Source organism: Anolis sagrei, chromosome 9, assembly GCF_037176765.1.
Source record: "Anolis sagrei isolate rAnoSag1 chromosome 9, rAnoSag1.mat, whole genome shotgun sequence".
Lineage (NCBI taxonomy): Eukaryota > Metazoa > Chordata > Lepidosauria > Squamata > Dactyloidae > Anolis > Anolis sagrei.
Genome location: NC_090029.1, coordinates 20,265,827 through 20,287,969, shown reverse-complemented (window position 1 = coordinate 20,287,969; position 22,143 = coordinate 20,265,827). Strand labels below are relative to the sequence as shown.

Genomic DNA, 22,143 nt, shown 5'->3' with positions numbered 1-22,143 from the left:
TTCCCTATGCATGTTCATAAATGGATCATCAAAATGTGTGCTTTAGACCTCTAGATTTTAGTAAGGCTGGAGTATTTTGATAGCTGTATTCAGACTGACTAGAACCAGTCTCAAACTTGGTAATTACCATACGTATATACTCGAGTATAAGCCAGGTTTTTCAGCCCTTTTGAAATTTATTATTTTACTCTATTATTATTATTATTATTATTATTATTATTACATTTATTATTTTACTCTATTATTATAATTATTAATTTATTAATTTACTCTATTATTATTACATTTATTAATTTACTCTATTATTGCTGTTATTACATTTATTATTTTACTATATTGATTATTACATTTTTTATTTTACTCAATTATTCTTATTGCACTAGCCGTACTTTGCCATGCGTTGCTGTAGCCAAGGCTGTGTATATGTGTTTTGTTTGTGTGTATATATATGTGTATATACGTGTGTATATATTTGTGTATATGTGTATATACGTATGTGGTTTTGCACATGCGCTGTAGCGTCTTTTAGATTTTTGGATTTTTAAGTCCCTTATGCTGTGTTTTTCAATGTTTTTATTAGTGATGGTCACTCGTTGGCCTGAGAGGTGTCTTGTGCACAAATTTGGTGTCAGTTTCTCCAGTGGTTTTTGAGTTATGTTAATCCCACAAACATTTTAATTTATATAGGTTTATTATTTTACTCTATTTATTATTATTACATGTATTATTTTATTTTTCAATTACTGTTATTATTACATTTCCATTATTTTACTCTATAATTTTATTACATTTCTCATTTTACTCTATTATTATTATTTGAAACACAACAAGATGAGTCCACAGCAGACACTCTGCTGGCTGTTGAATTGGATCACACGTCAGACACTTCCCAAGTGTCTAGGACTGTGTGTTGTATTGGCAAATAATGCATGCAGATCCCAGTAAGGTGGCCTTTTGCAGCTGGCAGCTGGTGATTTTGTCAGTGCCAATTGTGTCTAAGTGCAGGCCAAGGTCTTTAGGCACTGTACCCAGTATGCCGATCATCACGGGACCACCTTTACTGGTTTGTGCCAGAGTCTTTGCAGTTCGATTTTTAAATCCTCATATCGTGTCAGCTTTTCCAGTTGTTTCTCTATTATTATTATTATTATTATTATTTTACTCCATTATTATTGTTATTATTACATTTTCATTATTTTACTCTATTATTCCTATTCTTATTACATTTACTATTTTACTCTCTTTATTATTATTGGAAGGATACGTAAGCACATTTACATCAAAGAAGGTTAGAATAACAGTTTAATCAGAGTTGGACAGTCTTATCTTAAATTATAGTTTTATGTAAATATTCAAAAACATTAACCCACTGATGCCTCAATTATTCTCATTTCATTGGTATCTATTTTTATTTTGAAATTTCCCAGTAGTTGCTTCATTTCCCACCCTCGGATTATACTCGTCAATATATTTTCCCAGGTTTTTAGAGGTAAAATTGGGTGCTTCGGCTTATATTCGGGTCGGCTTGTACTCGAGTACATACAGTAAACTGACAGACAGGCAGATAGACAAACAGACAGATGCTGAACGATCTCTTGATTTAATGGAAAGTAGCTGATCATTAATATGTAAGTGTTAAAACATTTTAAAAAAATAAAGCCTCAATTAGAGGGGGGGGGGAGTTTACAAAAAAAGCTGAGTTATAACAATATTATTCCAAGAAGATTTGCTAATTTCCTGCTGATATCACAAATTCCTTCCCCTGTACTATATCACGTAGTGATTTTTCCTCCTTCCCTCACTGGCCTCCATGAAAAGGAAATGCCAGAGAAGAAAATTCGATAGCAAACCTGCAGACTCCCTTCAACATACAAACATTATGTACAAATTTATTTCTTACTATGGAGTGAACAGTGGAAACTGTTGGGTTCATGCCATACACACAGCCAATATTTGTTCTTACATTTTCCCAGACATGGGAGTATTTTCTTATTTACCCTTTAAAGGGTGTTTGAACAGTTACATGTCATTAGGACTTATTTTTGCTCATTTAAGTACTCTAAGATGCTTATATGAGTGGAGGTCCTTTTGAAATCAGTGAGGCAGCCAAAGGACAAGAGGTCTGGGTCACAGAAGCACAATAAATAAACAAACAAATAAGATTGAGCTGTAGGAAATCTTGGAAATAAGGATTTGGATTGTTGTAGGTTTTTTCGGGCTATATGGCCATGTTCTAGAGCAGTGGTTCTCAACCTTTCTAATGCTGTGACCCCTAAATATGGTTCCTCTTGTTGTGTTGAGCCCCAACCATAACATTATTTTGTTGCTCCTTTATAACTGTAATTTTGCTACTGTTACAAATCGTAATGTAAATATCTGATCTGCACGATGTGTTCATTGTTACAAATCAACATAATTAAAGCATTGTGATCAATCAGAAAAAATATGTTTGGGGGAATATGGAAAACAGATGATGGGATTTGCAGTACCTTCAACCGATTCAGCTCTGACTTCCACAGATCATTGAAACCGTCACAAATTACAGAACTGGAGCAAACCTGGGACACAGAACTCCCATGTCAAATAGAAAATACTGGAGGGGGTTGGGAGAAATTGACAATGATTTAGAGATGTAGTTCACCTACATCTGGAGAGCACTGTGAACCCAAACAATGATGGATCTGGTCCTCGGGCGAAGCCTCCTTTGCCTGCCTCACACCCCGCCGGCCAGCAAATGAGGAGAGCCAGGCAAGGGAGGCTTCGCGCAAGGCCAGGCCTCGAGCAGAGCCCCCATTGCCTGGCTCTCGCCCTCGCTGGCCAGCAGGGTTGCAAGCCAGGTGAGGGGGGCTCCACTCAAGGCCTGGCCTCACACGAAGCCCCCCTCACAACCCTGGCAGCCAGCAAGCAGGGAGAGCCAGGCAAGGGAGGCTTCGCGCAAGGCCAGGCCTCAAGCGGAGCCCCCCTCGCCTGGCTGTTGACTTTGCCAACTGGCAGGCAAAGGAGGCTTCGCCCAGGCATTTTGAGCAGTTGAAGGGGGCAGGGCCAAAGGAGGCAGCCTCGCGACCCCTCTAAATTGACCAAAAGACCCCCTGGGGGTCGCGACCCCCAGGTTGAGAACCGCTGTTCTAGAGGCATTCTCTCCTGATGTTTCGCCTGCATCTATGGCAAGCATCCTCAGAGGTAGTAAGGTTCATATAGCCCAAAAATACCTACAACAATCCAGTGATTCCAGCCATGAAAGTCTTCAACCATACAATCAGGATTTGCTTTTCCCAAGAAGTCTAAAGCAAGGCTCTCAGTAAGCTGACTAAAAGCAAAACGTGGTATGCCGAACAACTAGAAACTTACCTTATCTCTTGATCCTGTGTCTCTCCAGAGTACGCAATCTACCTGCATACCCACCAGGAATGCTAGTAGCACCAGTCAATCGAACATCAGATAAACCAGAGGACAACTTATTCTATCCCCCTGTCTATGCACAAAATAATATTCTACTTGTTGCCTGCATAACCCTGTGAAATTCACCTGAAATAGTCTGATCTGTGCCTAGACTTCAGAGCTATATTCAGTGTGGCAAAGGGGAAGACAACACTCAGTCCTTAGCAGCCACTCCTTACAACTGTGGAACCAAGCAAAAGGTCTCAAGGTAATCTCCAGGTAAGCAGTGATTTCCCCGCCTCTTAAGGTGTCCCTTTGGCACCCAATGCTTACTAAACACAGAAACAAGACTGGAATTGCTGTGTGTAATCTACACAAAAGGGTAAAGTTCAATAAACAGAAGGACAGTACAGTTATGAAGTAAGTAGAGAGTGGACGTTACCATGATAATTTTAATAAGGATTGAAGCCTTCACTGCAGAGCAAATATTTTATCTGGCACATAGTTGTCTCACTGAAAAACATCTAGGAAGATTAACAAGATGGGAAGTCACTAGTTCTGTGTGTGTTGGAATTTATTAGGCACTGTTTTGCTTACAAAGAGGCCCAAGGCACAACTGTGCTCCAAAAGTGCACTATTTTAGATGTTTATGCACCGGGACTGTGGCGCAGCTGGTTGGGAGTCAGCTGCAATGTGCCAGAGTCTTTGCAGTTTGATCTTTAAATCCTCATATCGTGTCAGCTTTTCCAGTTGTTTCTATGCAATCCTGCTGTCACCTGGGATTGCAACATCGACGATCCATACTTTGATTTTTAACACGATTGTGAGGTCAAAAGTATTATGCTCCAAAACTCTGTCTGTCTGAATCTGTAGTAATAATAATAATAATAATAATTATTATTATTATTATTATTATTATTATACCTGCTCAGAGCATTATTATTATTATTATTATTATTATTATTATTATACCTGCTCAGAGCATTATTATTATTATTATTATTATTATTATTATTATTATTATGCCTGCTCAGAGCATAAAAGCCAAGACTAGTAAACAAAGAATAGTATGAACTTCACTCTTTCTCAGCCTTAGTTTTCATGTACTGACAGAAGGGTGTGGATTATTCAACTCCCAGTATAATCCACACCCTTCTGTCAATACATGAAAACTAATAACTATTTCAGACTACTTCCACAGACATTGAAGTTTAATAGTTCTCCATTCATTATATCTAGCCATTAGCAGCTGAAGATTCATTGCCTTGGAAATGTGCATGCATCAAAAGACCCCAACTCTTATTATGACAGGTGAGAAGTAAAAACATTCTCAACCACAAATACCATACCTTCAAGTTCATCGATCTTTTTCGCAAAGACTTTGAGTTGCTTTTTCAGCTTGCGAACTGTCTTGTCCTGTTTTTCGAGCTGTTCCATCAAATCCTAGACAAAAACAAGTCAAGAGAGAGAAGGACTCAATATTTACAAGTGGGAGACGTGCAACGGACACAAAGGGACAGCAGTTAGCATTAGTGGTACAAGGGATGAACACGTCTGGAAAGGGATGCTGCCATCTAGCCAAAGTTTGCAAGCTGCACATTCCCTGGGTCGTAAGCAAGGTGTTATTGTATACGCAGCAAGGCTGGCAGAGCTCTCTTGCAGGCACATCTTAAGGATGTCAATATATCCATACCTGACTTTCTGGTGGTTTTTCCTCACAGGCCAAGGAGGTTCCACATTCACTACCAACACTGTAAGCAGCATAGCATAAACAGTGGACAAATGGGACGGCAAGTCTGTTTTATTGCATTTGTATGTTTTTAATGTTTTATAATTTGATATGTTATATTTATTACTTGTTGTTGCACTTATTGCATTTATATGTTTTGATTGTTTTATAATTTGATATGCTATATTTATTATTTGTTGTATGATGCGGAATTTAATGTTGCCATAATCTGTAAGCCGCTCTGAGTCCCCTTCGAGGTTGAGAAGAGCGGGGTATAATTACAGTAAATAATAAATAAATAAATAAATAAATGTGATTGGCTCCAATTTTGGGCAGAATCACAGAAGCAAAATAACATCTAACAGGCCCAATGTCGGTGGGTTGTTGTCGATTTTCTGGGCTGTATGCCCATTTTCCATAAGCATTCTCTCCTGACGTTTCCCCCACATCTATGACAGGCATCCCCAGAGGTTGTGAGGTCTGTTGGAAACTAGGCAAGTGGGGTTTATATATCTGTGGAATGTCCAGGGCGAGGGAAAGAACTCATGTCTTCTTGAGGCAAGTGTGAATGCTGCAATTGATCACTTTTATTAACACTGAATAGCTTTGCAGCTTCGAGGCTTGGCTGCTTCCTGCCTGGGGGATGTTTAAACCCAGTTAAACAGATATATAAACAGTGGGTTACTGTAGGTTTTTCGGGCTATATGGCCATGTTCTAGAAGCATTCTCTCCTGATATTTCACCTGCACCTATAGCAAGCATCCTGAGAGGTTGTGAGGTCTGTTGGAAACTAGGCAAGTGGGGTTTATAGATCTGTGGAATGTCTAGGGAGGGGGAAAGAACTCTTGTCTGCTTTAGGCAAGTGTGAATGCTGCAATTGATTGTCTTTATTAACACTGAATAGCCTTCCTGCCTGGGGGGATATATAAACCCAGATAAACAGATATATAAACAGTGGGTTGCTGTACGTTTTTCGGGCTATATGGCCATCTTCTAGAAGTATTCTCTCCTGACGTTTCGCCTTCATCTATGGCAAGCATCAGATCTCACAACCTCTGAGGATGCTTGCCATAGATGCAGGTAAAATGTCAGGAGAGAATGCTTCTAGAACATGGCCATATAGCCTGAAAACTACAACAACCCAGGAATTCCAGCCATGAAAGCCTTCGACAATAGATATATAAACAGATATAGATGCAGGCGAAACGTCAGGAGAGAATGCTTCTGGAACATGGCTATACAGTCCAGAAAACTCACAACAACCCAGTGATCCGGGCCATGAAAGCCTTCGACAAGGCAAGGCCCAATGTCAATTGAGTAATAGTTGAAAGATTGAAGTCAATGTACTTAAAATATTGATTTGCATCCCTCTCTATCCCAAAACCTCCTGGTGCCAGTTTTAATGCTTCCAACGATGCATGTAATGCATGGCTGAATAATGTGTGACCCTCCAAACATTGCTGGATTGCCATTCCAATCAGCCATAGCTGTGTAATGAAGACTGATAAGAATACAGAGCAACATATGGTATATGTGTCTGGGTTGCCTTTGCTTTAACCTGGAAGCATGTGGAATGATCTACAACCACTAAGAGAGCCTGCATCAGTCATGCTGCAACATTCACATTAGTAACAAATTGTGTACCGATGGAAACAAACGTGCTGACACAACTGACACACAACAAACAGCCCTGGGAAAAGGAGTGATGTTAAGAAGATCTCTGAAAAAATAGATTTCCTTCAAGAGTGGACAAGGCAGCCAGCTCGCTCTTCCGTTAGAGCTCCGGAAGCAGCAAAGAAGAGAGAGGGTCTGCACTGTGTACATACAATCATCCGCTTGTAAAGTGAAATCCGGTACGATTGATACTTCGTGGGGTCATCTGCATATAACTCCTCAAAATACTGAAAAAACAGTTATGAAGTATGGGTTTTTCCATTCTTTGAAGACTGGAAATATACGTACCATTCTAAGTAGTTTGTCCAGTTGGGAAAAAGGCAAGCACAGCTGCCTAAAGTCCAGGTACTTTTACATATTTATTTATTTATGACATTTATATGCTGCTCTTCTCACCCCGAAGGGGACTCAGAGCGGCTTACAATATATATATATATATATATATATATATATACACACACACACACACACATATATATATATATATATACATACATACATACATACAATATATATTATTAGCATAGTACAATATCAGTATTATATATTAATATATTGTACTATACCATTATATTGTAATATTATTAGTAATATTACATGTAATATAAAATATATAATTATAATATCATAGTATTATTATTATATTTTACCGACATATAAGCACAGTATGTCACAGCAAACGAGATCTATATGCTGGGTATTATTATTATTATTATTATTATTATTATAATATCGCCCTTCTCACCCCGAAGGGGACTCAGAGTGGCTTACAAGATGTGTGTGTATATGTGTGTGTGTATATATATATATATATATATATATATATACACACACACATACACACACACACACATACATACATACAATATATATTATTAGCATAGTACAATATCAGTATTAAATATCGGCTGTTAGGAATTGTGGGAGTTGAAGTCCAAAACACCTGGAGTGCCGAAGTTTGCCCATGCCTGACATAAACATTATCACTAATAGTTGGGATGGTGCTAAGGGAATCTCTGAGTTTTGGTTTTGTGGTTTGTAAGTTCACAGGACTTACAAACCACAAATAATTTATATTAAGTGTTTTGGTTTTTTTTGCACTTCTCAGACAAAGCAGGGCAGCACTCCAAAAGAGGAAGAAAAAAATACTAGTCCAGCCCTGCCAAAGAAGTAGTAAAGCAACAGGATCTAGAATCCTGTTTGGAGGGGGCAGTTTGTTGTGGCTCAGCTGGAGCCTCGGGAAGAAGATGATGGGTTTCAGATTCCTGAACATGTTCCTGTTGTTGATACAGACAATGTTGATACTGAAGACGAGGAGTTTTAGTTTCCCATGGCAAGGGATGTTTTGGAAGATGTTTCTGATTTTAGTGAAACTTCCCAGCTGCAGGTCGAGGAGGCGAGCTCTCAGCCTGCCGAATCTAGTCCAATGTGGGCTAGGCAAAACTATGGTGAGGTGGATCTGGAATTGGTTAAATGGACGAATCCAGAGGGTGATTCTCCTCAAAGCTTCCTCCTCTTCATCCTGGAAAGAAGTGACGAGCGGAGTGCCACAAGCAGGGTTCCCTCCTGGGCCCAGTCTTGCTCAAGATCTTCATTCATGACTTAGATGAAGGGTTAGAAGGCAGGATCATCACGTTTGCAGACGACACCAAATTGGGAGGGATAGCCAATACTCCAGAGGACAGGAGCAGGATTCAAAATGATCTTGACACATTAGAGAGATGATTGGCCAAAACTAACACAATGAAGTTCAACAGGGACAAATGCAAGATACTCCACTTAGGCAGAAAAAGCGAAATGCAAAGATACAGAATGGGGGACAATGCCTGGCTCGAGAGCAGTACATGTGAAAAAGATATCGGAGTCCTCGTGGACAACAAGTTAAACATGAGCCAAAAATGTGATGTGGCAGCAAAAAAAAGCCAATGGGATTTTGGCCTGCATCAATAGGAGTCTAGTGTCTAGATCCAGGGAAGTCACGCTACCCATGCTCTATTCTGCCTTGGTTAGCCCACACATGGAATATTGTGTCCAATTCTGGGCACCACAATTCAAGAGAGATATTGACAAGCTGGAATATGTCCAGAGGGGGGCAACTAAAATGATCAAGGGTCTGGAGAACAAGCCTTATGAGGAGCGGCTTAAGGAGCTGGGCATGTTTAGCCTGAAGAAAAGAAGGCTGAGAGGAGATATGATAGCCATGTATAAATATGTGAGAGGAAGCCACAGGGAGGAGGGAGCAAGCTTGTTTTCTGCTGCCCTGGAGACTAGGATGCAGAACAATGGCTTCAAACTACAAGAAAGGAGATTCCATTGAACATGAGGAAGAAGTTCCTGACTGTGAGAGCTGTTCAGCAGTGGAACTCTCTGTGTGGTGGAGGCTCCTTCTTTGAAAGTTTTTAAACAGAGGCTGGATGGCCATCTGTCAGGGGTGATTTGAATGCAATATTCCTGCTTCTTGGCAGAATGGGGTTGGACTGGATGGCCCACGAGGTCTCTTCCAACTCTAGGATTCTATGGTTCTCAGGCAGCCAATTCTCAGGGTAATGAGCTATCCGACCTTGAAGGCTCTGGAGATTTAGATAGGGAGGATCGCTTGCAATTCGGGGTTTGCCACAGTGCGAGGCTTGCTAACAAGAGAGTGGTTAGAGGTCAAAGGAATGCGTTGACTTCAAACGAGCTGTTTGAAGTCAACTCTTTGTCAATGCAACTTCTGCAAACACCCTGGTAACTTCTCTGGATTGCCTTGGCTTTTGGGCAATGTTTTTGGCTCCTTGGGACTCTGTCATGTTGCCATGGATTCTTGTTTGATCAATGCTTTTGGATTGCTCCATGTTGTTTGCCATTGAACTTTGGAAACTCTGCCTTTGCATTTAAGACTCTGTTTTTGCCATTGAACTTTGGAAACTTTACTTTTATGTTAAAGACTTTGCTTTTTCTTCAATAAACTACAAAACCTTCAGCTTTGGTGTGGTGTTCTGAGCAAGGTGAATCTATCCTGAGTTGCGACAGTAAACTGAAACTCCCCGTCTTCAGTATCAACATTGTCTGTATCAACAACAGGAACATGTTCAGGAATCTGAAACCCATCATCTTCTTCCTGAGGCTCCAGCTGAGCCACAACACAGTTTTCCCTGTAAAAACCTACTACGCATATGGCTTTATCGGCCACATTTCTGTGCCCATCCCACGGTGCCTATAGAACTGCAACTCTCTCTGTGTCACTAGTGACAATATTAAGATCTGGCGTACCAGGTTTTCATTTGTCAGGCGAGTGATCTCGTGCTGTAAGCTGGCTTCTATCCGGGCCTCTGGGGGCAACTGGAGATTCTGTGCCAGCAACTGTTGCTGGCGGTTGTTTTCCTCCTTCAGGCTTTGGATCTCTCCGCGGAGGGCTTCCAGTTCATTGTCATGGCTCCTTTTCTGAGTCTGTAGCTGAGACTCCAAAAGCCTAAGACAAACCAACAAAAGAGAGGGTATTTTGGAAGGGGGGGGGGGAGAGGAAAATGGGGGAAAGAAAACAGTATTTCAGGATGCATATTGCATAACTGTGCAGAGGTTCTGTATGTAATAGAATATATTGTATATAAATACAATATTTATATTATAATGTAATACAATATTATAATAATAATAATAATAATAATATATTATTATTATTATTATTATTATTATTATATATTTTACAATATATTATAAGCCATTAGAACCAAGCCAGAATTGAAAAGCTGACAACAGATCCCAAATGTAGACTCTGCAAGGAAGCAGATGAAACAATAGATCCCACTCTCAGCTGCTGCAAGAAGATTGCGCAGACAGACTCCAAGCAGAGACACAACACTGTTGCTCAGATGAGTAATTGGAACTTGTGCTACAAACACCATCTGCCTGCGACAAAGAACTGGTGGGATCACAAGCTGGAAAAAGTTAACAGAGAATAAACATGTGTAGTTACTCTGGGACTTCCGGATTCAGACAGACAAAGTTCTGGAGCATAATACTCCTGACCTCACAATCATGTTAAAAAACAAAGTATGGATCGTTGATATCGCAATCCCAGGTGACAGCAAGATTGCAGAGAAACAACTGGAAAACCTGACACGATGTGAGGATTTAAAGATTGAACTGCAAAGACTCTGGCACAAGCCAGTCAAGGTGGTCCCAGTGGTGATCGGCACACTGGGTGCAACATCGACGATCCATACTTTGTTTTTCAACACAATTGAGAGGTCAGGAGTATTATTATTATTGTTATTATTATTATTATTACTCTAAGGTCAAGAACCTTCAACCAATTTGGCTGTGTTGATGATTCAATGAATGTCCTTGGGAATGTGAACAAATGATTTATTCTGCAGGTACGAATTGCAGGAGAGAAGGAATGGTAAAAGTATTGCAATGACGTGATAATGCTACATATAATACATATGCACACATACCTCATCTAAGATGCTCCAGAAGACACACTTTCAGGTTTTAAGCACACCTCAGAAGACAGGCTAACAGCTACATTGACCAAGCACATGAAGGTAAATGAGGCCATTGATCTTTCGTTTCTCTGCTGCTTGTTCTAGACACTTTTGCTTCTTGAACGCAGAAGCGAAAGCTCTTGAGCCACCTTTCCCTTTGCGCTTTCTGCAACTACTCCCAACATTAGCTTCAAGCAGATTTACAAAAGCCATATGTTATATGTTAAGTGTTTTGTTAGTGGCACAAGAAAAGGAAACACACTGGTTGAAACAGTATTCAACACAAAGTAACTCACGTAATTGGTCTGTTTTGTTAAAAGTATAATACATTTTAACAAAACTACTACAGAAACAAATGGGTGTTTGGGGACAATATGTCAAAATATGGATGTATTCAATAGTAACAGATACGCACATCTCTTACAAATATCAGCAGCAGGTCTGAAAAAGAGTCTGAAGGAGCTTAAATAGAGTCTAAAGGCATTTTCTTCATCTGGTGCCTCTTAATTACTGTATATACACCTTTTTTTAGGCTGAAAAAGCCTCCCTTAGCTTATACTCAACTCAAGGTTATTTATTATTTTACTCTGTTATTATTAATATTTTTATTATATTTATTTTATTTTACACTATTTATTATTATTATTACATTTACATTATTTTGCTATATTATTATTGTTATTACATTTTTATTTTATTCTATTTTTATTATTACATTTATTATTTTACTCTATTATTATTTTTACATTTGTTATTTTATTCTATTTATTGTTATTACATTTACATTATTTTACTCTATTATTATTACATTTATTATTTTACTCTATTATGACTGTTAATATTACATTTACATTATTTTACTCTATTATTATTACATTTATTATTTTACTTTATTTGTATTATTACATTTATTTTACTCTTTTATTATTGTTATTATTACATTTCCATTATCTTACTCTTATCATTATTGCTATTTTTACATTTGTTATTTTATTCTATTTATTATTTTACTGAATTATTATTACATTTATTATTTTACTCTATTATGACTGTTATTATTACATTTACATTATTTTACTCTATTATTATTATTATTATTATTACGTTTATTATTTTACTGGATTATTATTACATTTATTATTTTACTCTATTACGACTGTTATTATTACATTTCCATTATTTAACTCTATTATAACTGTTATTACTACATTTACATTATTTTACTCTATTATTATTATTATTATTATTATTACGTTTATTATTTTACTGGATTATTATTACATTTATTATTTTACTCTATTACGACTGTTATTATTACATTTCCATTATTTAACTCTATTATAACTGTTATTACTACATTTACATTATTTTACTCTATTATTATTATTATTATTATTATTATTATTATTATTATTATATTTATTGTTTTATTTTGAGACTGGGAATTTATTATTGTTACATTTATTATTTTACTCTATTTATTAGTATTGGAAGAATACGTAAGCACATTTACATTGAAGAAGGTTAGAATAATGGTTTAATCAGAGTTGGACAGTCTTATCTTAAATTACAGTTAATTGTAAATATTCAAAAACATTTAACCTACTGATGCCTCAATTAATGTCATTTTATTGGTATCTATTCTTGTTTTGAAATTTATCCACTCGCGGCTTATACTTGAGTCAATACGTTTTTACATATATATATATATTTGTGCTAAAATTAGGTGTCTCAGTTTATATACGGATCAGCTTATACTCGAGTATATACAGTATTAGCTCTTTGACATGCTATGCATTAAACCGAAAAGGTGACTAACACAGAGAATGCTATTAATTGCTCACTTGCATCTGAATAACTGTTTTGCATAATTTTGGGTAAATTTTGCAGCTTGGTCTGCAACCATTTTAATTGGTGCAAGGATTCAGGTGGAGAAAGTTGGGAAATAACTTATAGTATCACAGAAGGTAGGTAGGTGCATAGGCTGTGAAAACAGAGTTGCAGAAACTGCAACCTTCGCATAGTTTTTTGATCTCTCCTGGCAAATGCAAAAGCCAATCTCCCTGTACCTGACTCACAACATATTACCCTATACGGTTCCGGCCCAGCTTACTTATCTGAACGTATCTCTCTCTACGTTCCACCTCGTAATTTAAGATCTACTGAGGAGGCCCTGCTCTCAGTCCGCATCTGGTGGGGACGAGAGACAGGGCCTTCTCGGTGGTGGCCCCCCACTTGTGGAATTCGCTCCCTAGCGAGATTAGATCGGCGTCCTCCCTCCTAAAGTCGTGGTTTTGGAGTCAGGCCTTTGGCTAGTGGTCACGGCAGCACTTTAGACACTCAACCCAGACCACAGGACTGTTATGACAATTGGAAATGGCTATGTGACTTTGTGATTAGGCGACTATGTTACCATATGAGTATGTGATTTTAATTAATGTTACTGTTTTAATTTGCTATGTATTTGATTTTACATTGTTGTATTGCTATTGTGGCATTGAATTGTTGCCTGTGTTAGCTGCCCTGAGTCCCCCCTCGGGGGTGAGAAGGGCGGGGTAGAAATGGTCTAAATAAATAAATAAGTAAATAAATATTAATGACTTTGAGCTTCTGACATGGAAATTGTTGATGTTCATGGCCATGAGCCCCGATATTTATTGTCACCCCGACTATGGATGCTAGTAGTCTCGTGCTTGCTAGACCTAGATTTTTTTTTTCATGTCAGGAGCAACTTGAGAAACTGCAAGTCGCTTCTGGTGTAAGAGAATTGCCCGTCTGCCAGGACGTTGCCCGAGAAGGCCCGGATTTTTTTACCATCCTGTGGGAGGCTTCTCCAATGTCCTCGCATGGGAAGTTGGAGCTGACAGATAGGAGCTCACCTCACTCCCTGGATTCAACCGCCGACCTTTTGGTCAGCAGTTCAGCCGGCCAGGGGCTCCCGCTAGACCTGGATGATTTCCTTCTTTTCTTTTAACCATTTATTTATCTGATAGGAGATTTTGGAGCTACTGCCAGAAACATTATGGCCAAAGCATGTTAGTAACATGAGAGAGAAGCTGCAACTTAAAACAAAAACACCCATCCTGCGAAGTCTTGTAACCTGTTGGCTTGTTTTAGCCCTTCATAAACCAGCCACAGCTCTCCATCCTCATTCAGCATATGATAGTCTTGAAGAGATGATCTTCCATGCAAAATATTTTTTTCCAAAATGCAAAAACACAAAAAAACAGGATAAACGATGATGGTGGTGCAATTGTTAATGAGATGGACAACGCAAGCCAAGTCAGTGTTGTTTTAAAAAATTATATACGATTTCCACAATGGCAAATTCTACAAATGTGATTTTAGGTACCTTTACATTCAATGGATATCAAGTGAAGAGAGAGGGGGCCAGGGGACAATTCCACCTTGTCTCCTGTGCTTTACTAATAATATAATATAATATATTGTACATACATATAATATTTATAATATTATAATGTAATACAATTTAATACTACTAATAATAATACTATATTATAATTCAGAAGACAGTTCCATCTTGTCTCCTGTGCTTTACTAATAATATAATATAATACAATACATTGTAATACTGAGTCGCCTACGGGCTGAGAGAGTGCGGTATACAAATAAATAAATAAATAAATACTACTACTACTAATAATACTATATTATAATTCAGAAGACAGTTCCATCTTGTCTCCTGTGCCTTACTAATAATATAATATATTGTACATACATATAATATTTATAATATTATAATGTAATACAATTTAATACTACTAATAATAATACTATATTATAATTCAGAAGACAGTTCCATCTTGTCTCCTGTACTTTACTAATAATATAATATAATATATTGGATATACATATAATATTTATATTATAATGTAATACAATTTAATGCTACTACTCGTAATACTATATTATAATTCAGAAGACAGTTCCATCTTGTCTCCTGTGCTTTACTTATAATATAATATAATATAATATAATATACATATATATAATATTTATAATATTATAATGTAATACAATTTAATACTACTACTATATTATAATTCAGAAGACAGTTCCATCTTGTCTCCTGTGCTTTCCTAATAATAAAATATAATACAGTATAATATAATATATTGTATATACATATAATATTTATAATATTATAACGTAATACAATTTAATACTACTAATAATACTGTATTATAATTATATATTTTATATTACATGTAATATTACTAATAATATTACAATATAATGGTGTAGCGCAATATAGTACTATATAATACTGATATTGTGCTATGCTAATAATTTAATATATTGTATGTATATATAGTAAGCTGCTCTGAGTCCCCCTTCGTGGTGAGAAGGGCAGCATATAAATGTCATAAATAAAAATAAATAAACAAACATGCTCTTATAATTATATAATTTATATTACATGCAATATTACGAATAATATTACAATATAATGGTATAGTACAATATAATATATAATACTGATATTGTACTGTGCTAATAATATAGAATATTGTATGTGTATATATCTTGTAAGCCGCTCTTAGTCCCCTTTGGGGTGTAAATAAATAAAAAATAAATAAATTATGACTTATTCTGTTGGGATCCTGTAGGAATGAGCAGATAAATAAGGATCCAAAGCTGTCAGACTCTGGAATCAAGCTCACACCTATAAAATGCTGGAGACAAGTGGTTTCTTCCTTCTTTTCAGAATTCTACAAAGACAGTTCTAAAGTTTTCCCTCTCAAACCTCCTGAACGTATCAGCTTTAACTCCCACCTGCCCCCTAGTGGCCACACACTTTGCCCACAGTCTGTTAAATGCAGTTTCAATTGCAGTGTAGATGTCTTATCTCCACAACCTTCCCCAAGTGTACCCAGTCTCCCTCCCCTCTGCCTCCCTTCAATAGGGCAGAGAACTGAAGCAGCCAGTGTCAGGCTGATACGGTGATCCTGACACAAGGCTACTGTTTCTTACAACCATTCTTAAAACTGTTTCTTACAACAATGACAAAAATATATGGAGTTGCATTCTACTCTGAATATTGGCTACTTATGTTCCTATATTGTATACAACAATTATGATTTCCACTTACATGTTTTGCTCTTATTGTTCATTATCTGAACATTTATGTGGTTTTTCAGCTTCCATTTTATGAAAACCAATGACACAAAAACTGAATCCCATGTATAAGGCATCTGAGTGCAAGTACCTGTTTGTCTCCTTCAGACCAATGTACGCCTGAGCGATCTCTCCTTTGTCCTTCATCTTCTGTACATCCTCCAAAAGGATGGTGGAGTCGGTCATCGTGTTCTGAGAAGAATTTACAGAATATAGATTTGCTTAGGTCAGCCTAGTCATTGCTTGAACACATTAAAGGTAAGTACATTTTGGGCTCAATGCAAATTCTATCATTTGATGCATTATCAACAGCAGGAAGATGGCTTTGAAAGGCAGCAGATCACAGGAGCTGTCTTCATAGACCTGTCAGCAGCTTATGATACTGTGAACCACCGCCGCCTCCTGAGAAAAATGTATAATATCACAAATAACTACCACCTCACCCGCCTCATAGGAAACCTGCTACAAAACAGGAGCTTCTTTGTTGAGTTCCAGGGCCAGAGAAGCAGATGGCGGAAACAGAAGAACGGCCTGCCTCAGGGGAGCGTGCTTGCTCCATCCGTGTTCAATATTTACACAAATGATCAGCCTCTGCCAGAAGGGACAGAGAGTTTCATCTATGCTGATGATCGTGCCATTACTGCTCAAGCAGGGAGCTTTGAGATGGTAGAACAGAAGCTCTCCGAAGCTCTAGGCGCTCTTACTGCCTATTACAGGGAAAACCAGCTGATCCCTAATCCATCTAAAACACAGACATGTGCTTTCCACCTTAAGAACAGACAAGCATCCCGAGCTCTGAGGATGACCAGGGAAGGAATCCCACTGGAGCATTGCAGCACACCCAAATACCTGGGAGTCACCCTGGACCATTCTCTGACCTACAAGAAGCACTGCCTGAATATCAAGCAAAAAGTGGGTGCTAGAAACAATATCATACAAAAGCTGACTGGCAGAACCTGGGGATCACAACCAGAAACAGTGAAGACATCTGCCCTTGCGCTATGCTACTCTGCTGCTGAGTATGCATGCCCGGTGTGGAACACATCTCAACATGCTAAAACAGTGGATGTGGCTCTGAATGAGACATGCCGCATTATCACGGGGTATCTGCACCCTACACCACTGGAGAAACTGGTATTGCACCACCTGACATCTGCCAGGAAGTAGCAGCCAATACTGAAAGGACCAAGGCAGAGACATCTCCAGCCCATCCCCTGTTTAGGTATCAGCCAGCACGTCAACGACTTAAATCAAGAAATAGTTTTCTAAGATGTACAGAGACATTCACTGGAACACCCCAGCAAGCGAGAGTCCAAAAGTGGCAAACCCAGAACCTCAATCAATGGCTGATACCAAATGAGAGACTCCCCCCTGGGCACACAGAAAATGGCGACTTGGAAGGCGCTGAACAGACTGCGCTCTGGCACCACGAGATGCAGAGCCAACCTCAAGAAATGGGGTCACAAAGTGAAATCCACAACATGCGAGTGTGGAGAAGATCAAACCACTGACCACCTGCTGCAATGCAACCTGAGCCCTGCCACATGCACAATGGAGGACCTCCTTGTGGCAACACCAGAGGCACTCCAAGTGGCCAGATACTGGTCAAAGGACATTTAATCAGCTACCAAGCTTGCAAACTCTGTTTTGTCTGTTTGTTAAAAAATTGTTAAAAATGGAATACAATTGCCTGGTTGCTACTGACACGATAAATAAATAAACAGCAGGAAATGGACTTACCTTGTCATCCTGGCAATCCATTTGCAAGCAGAAAAACAAAGACAAAAACCTGGTCAGTTGTATTGCCCAGTTAGGAAAATGAAATCCAGTTTAAAGCAGATAATGTGGATTAACTGCTTTGATAATATGAATTATATGGCACTGTAGAAGTATCTTAGACTATGAGATTAAGAAAGGAATTTTACAAGGGATTTAGTTTGACATCATAATTACATTGCCTGTTGTAATTTGGCAATACTGTCCTGACAGGTGTAATGAATCCCTTACCTAAGCTGGCTGCCTGAAGCCTAAAGGGAGTGGGCCTGGCGAAGCCACGGCATCCATTTTAGGAAAGGGAGACAGGGAGAAGCCGTCTTAGTTTAGGTTTGCCTTGAGGGGGCGTGTTGTAGTCTTGGAGGGAAAGTTAGAAGGCTAGGATTGGTTAGGAAGATGGGGGCGAAGCCTAAGTGATCTAAAGGAAAAAAAGTGTCTTTTAAACTGAGGTTTGAGTTCCCAGTTTGCAAGTTGGAATACTGTGTGGAACAGAACCCCGTTAGTGGTCTGTTCATTCCCTAAGGAAGGCTAGTTCAGGGTTTTGGCTAGATTCCTAAGGGGGATTTTTGGGAGTTACTTTCAGAGATTCGTTTCCTGAAGTAATTTTCTGTGTTGGACCTTTTAAGACTTGTAACCCAGAAGTTTTTAAGATCTTTACTCAAACGCAACCATAAGCTTTTTGTGCCAGTATTTTACTGAAAACATTAAGCATTTGTACCTGAATAATTCAAGTTTGTTTAATAAAACATTCTTGTTATTTTTATCAACTTATACCAGCCTCAGTGTGAATACCTTTGTGGACAAAGCATTATTCAAGTTAGCTTCTAAAAGCCTCTAAGAAAACAATAGTAACACAGAGTGTGTTACTGAACAATCTCTCAATAATTCCTCAGCCTGTTTATTATTAATATGGTGGCAGTGGAAATCTTTTGAAGAATCATTTTTAAGTCCCTCAGTTCCAGTGGTTCCCAGTTCCTAGCTTTTAAATATACAGTTGATTTCAACAACCATATTCCCTCTATATTTTGGTGAGCTAGTAGTAGTGGTGGTGTTATCGTTATAATTTGGTTGAGCAGCATTGGGATTATTTTTCTATATTTCCCCATCTGATAAATCAATTTAAAATGTTACTACTACTACTCAGCTGTGCTTCGTTATAACAGGCTTCCAAGTCCCATGGCATTCCCAGGAATTACTTCATCAATTAATAAAACAGCTGATTAAGTCCTGCATATCATTAGCACAGTTTGAATTTCTAATAACCTGAAATAGGAGTGTGGTATCATACATTAGCCAAACGAGGATTTCATGTTCTGTTTGTGTTTTTCCTCATTTGTTGCCTTTTCCTTCTTAGCACTACTAAAGCTGATCCAAAGCCCGGGAGAGTCACTTTTTGAATTACAAACCCCATAGTCCCCCAGCCACAATGGCCAGGTTGGACATAATTTTCCAAGCCGTAGGCTAGTACAGAAGGGAGGACGAACTGCACACTCGAGTTAAGTACTCTCATGCTTCCAAGCGGAATGAAAAACAGTATGGTCAATCCAATTTTCCATTTTGTTCCTTACCTTGGGTGGAATTGCCTCCTTCTGGCTCATCAGCTGAGACCTCAGGATGAGGACTTCCTCCTTGCGCACCTCTAGCTCCTCACTGACAGAGGTCATCTGATCCAAGAGGACTCTGTACCCTGGGGCACCAGGGGCCGTTGCATCTGGAGAGCTCTTTTCCAGCAAGGCTTTCCTCAACTCATTCAACTCATTCTTCAGTTTCTTATTTTCTGATTCAAGCTCTTGACGCTGCAAGACAATCATTGTTTTAGTTCATCCTTAAACATACGGGAGAAGTTGCTGCTTCGATAACAATAATAACAATAACAATTTTATTTATTACCTGCCTCTCCTCATGGCTCAAGGCAGGGTGCAACAAATTCAAAAACCAATGAACATAAAATATTCTAAGTTATTAATTTACATAGGTAAACACACACACACACATATAAAGGTAAAGGTTTCCCCTGACATTAAGGGCCCTTCCACACAGCCCTATATCCCATAATAATAATAATAATAATAATAATAATAATAATAATAATTATTATTATTATTATTATTATCCTCAGCTGCTGCAGGAAGACCATGCAGACAGACTGCAAGCAGAGGCACAACACCGTTGCCTCGATGATTCATTGCAACTTGTGCCATGAATACCATCTGCCTGCGACAAAGAACTGGTGGGATCACAAGCAGGAAAAAGTTACAGAGAATGAACACGCCAAACTCTGAGACTTCCGGATTCAGACAGAGTTTTGGAGCACAACACTCCTGACCTCACGATCGTGTTAAAAAACAAAGTATGGATTGTCGATGTTGCAATCCCAGGTGACAGCAGGATTGAAGAGAAACAACAGGAAAAGATGACACGATATGAGGATTTAAAGATCGAACTGCAAACTCTGGTACAAGCCAGTCAAGGTGGTCCCAGTGGTGATCGGCACACTGGATGCAGTGCCTCAAGACCCTGGCCTGCACTTAAACACAATCAGAGCTGACAAAATTACCACCTGCCAGCTGCAAAAGGCCGCCTTACTGAGATTTGCATGCATTATTCGCCGATACATCACACAGTCCTAGACACTTGGGAAGTGTCCGACGTGTGATCCAATTCAACAGCCAGCAGAGTGTCTGCTGTGGACTCATCTTGTTGTGTTGCAAATAATAATAATAATAATAATCATCATCATCATCATCATCATCATCTTTATTTATATACTGCTCTATCTTGCCGAGGGGACTCAGAGCGGTACCCAGGTAACATCACAAAAACAAACAAAGTAAAAAAACAACATAACCATAAGATTAACAAACAAAATATAAGCATAAAAATTGTCGCCATAACACACATATATTAAAAGTAATCCTGCCTTTTCAGGACAATTAAAAATTTACAAGGCCGGGCCAAAATTTGTGCAAGTCCAAAAATTCTAGAGGGGCTGGGAATTAAGTGCAATGCTATGGCTGGCAACAATAATATTAGGAATGGGTCTGTGGCTGTTAATTCCGGGGCCGATTAGAGGAAAGAATCTGGGTAACTGGTAGGAAGAATAAGGCCGTATTCGTCAATGTGTAAGACTGAGGTAGAACTGGTCATTTTCATAGGCTTATTGAAACCACCAGGTCCTAATTGGAGGGGAGGGATGGGGCCTGTCAAATTTCCCTTGAAAGGGTGTTCCAGAGGCAGGGAGCCACCACCGAGAAGGCCCTCTCTCTCATCCCCACCAACTGTTCTTGTGACAAAGGTGGGACTGAGAGGAGGGCCTCCCCGGAAGATCTTAGAGTTCGTGCCGGTTCATAGAAGGAGATGCGATCGCGGAGGTAGGCGGGGCCCAAACCGAATATCAAGGCACAAAATCCCACAATATCTGCTTTGAACTGGGTTATCTGAGTTCACATTCAGATAGTGTGGGATTTTCTGCCTTGATATCCCGGAAAAAAGGGCTGTGTATCTAGTAGTGTCCGACTCTGGAGGGTGGTGCTCATCTCCATTTCTAAGTCGAAGAGTGGTGTTGTCCATAGACACGTCCAAGGTAATGTGGTCTGCATGACTGCATGGAGCGCTGTTATTTTCCCACCTACTGATCTACTCACTTTTGCATGTTTTCAAACTGCTAGATTGGCAGAAGCTGGGGCTAACAGCAGGAGGTCACCCTGCTCCTTGGATTTAAATTGTCCACCTTTTGGTCAGCAAGTTCAGCAGCTCAGCAGTTTAACCCACTGCACCACCAGGGGGCCCATACACACACACTCATACATATATGAAAACAACATCCCCTGCTTATATCTTGAAATTTAATCCCATTTTATCCAACTTATTATTTAATCAAGTTTGATTGTGATTTAATTCATTTTAGTTAACTATTAAGAGGAGTTTTAGGATTGTGATTATGTCCACTTGTTGGTGTATTTTTTGTTTTGTCTTGTAATG

At 38.7% G+C, this 22,143-nt stretch overlaps 1 protein-coding gene across 4 annotated transcripts in view; it reads right to left on the bottom strand.

Moving 5' to 3' along the window:
- Nucleotides 1-22,143, bottom strand: part of MYO5A (myosin VA) — a 158,258-nt gene that overhangs the window by 8,070 nt on the left and 128,045 nt on the right. For 2 of the 4 annotated variants that reach the window (XM_067471328.1, XM_067471326.1), the window contains exons 28-32: nucleotides 19,731-19,958; nucleotides 16,481-16,581; nucleotides 10,034-10,232; nucleotides 6,934-7,008; nucleotides 4,728-4,821 (exon numbers count right to left, since the gene is read on the bottom strand). In XM_067471328.1, coding sequence (XP_067327429.1) covers nucleotides 4,728-4,821; nucleotides 6,934-7,008; nucleotides 10,034-10,232; nucleotides 16,481-16,581; nucleotides 19,731-19,958 — 697 coding nt within the window. Of the gene's footprint in view, nucleotides 1-4,727; nucleotides 4,822-6,933; nucleotides 7,009-10,033; nucleotides 10,233-14,350; nucleotides 14,432-16,480; nucleotides 16,582-19,730; nucleotides 19,959-22,143 lie in introns of all 4 variants that reach the window. The other 2 variants (XM_067471329.1, XM_067471327.1) reach the window with 2 other exon arrangements.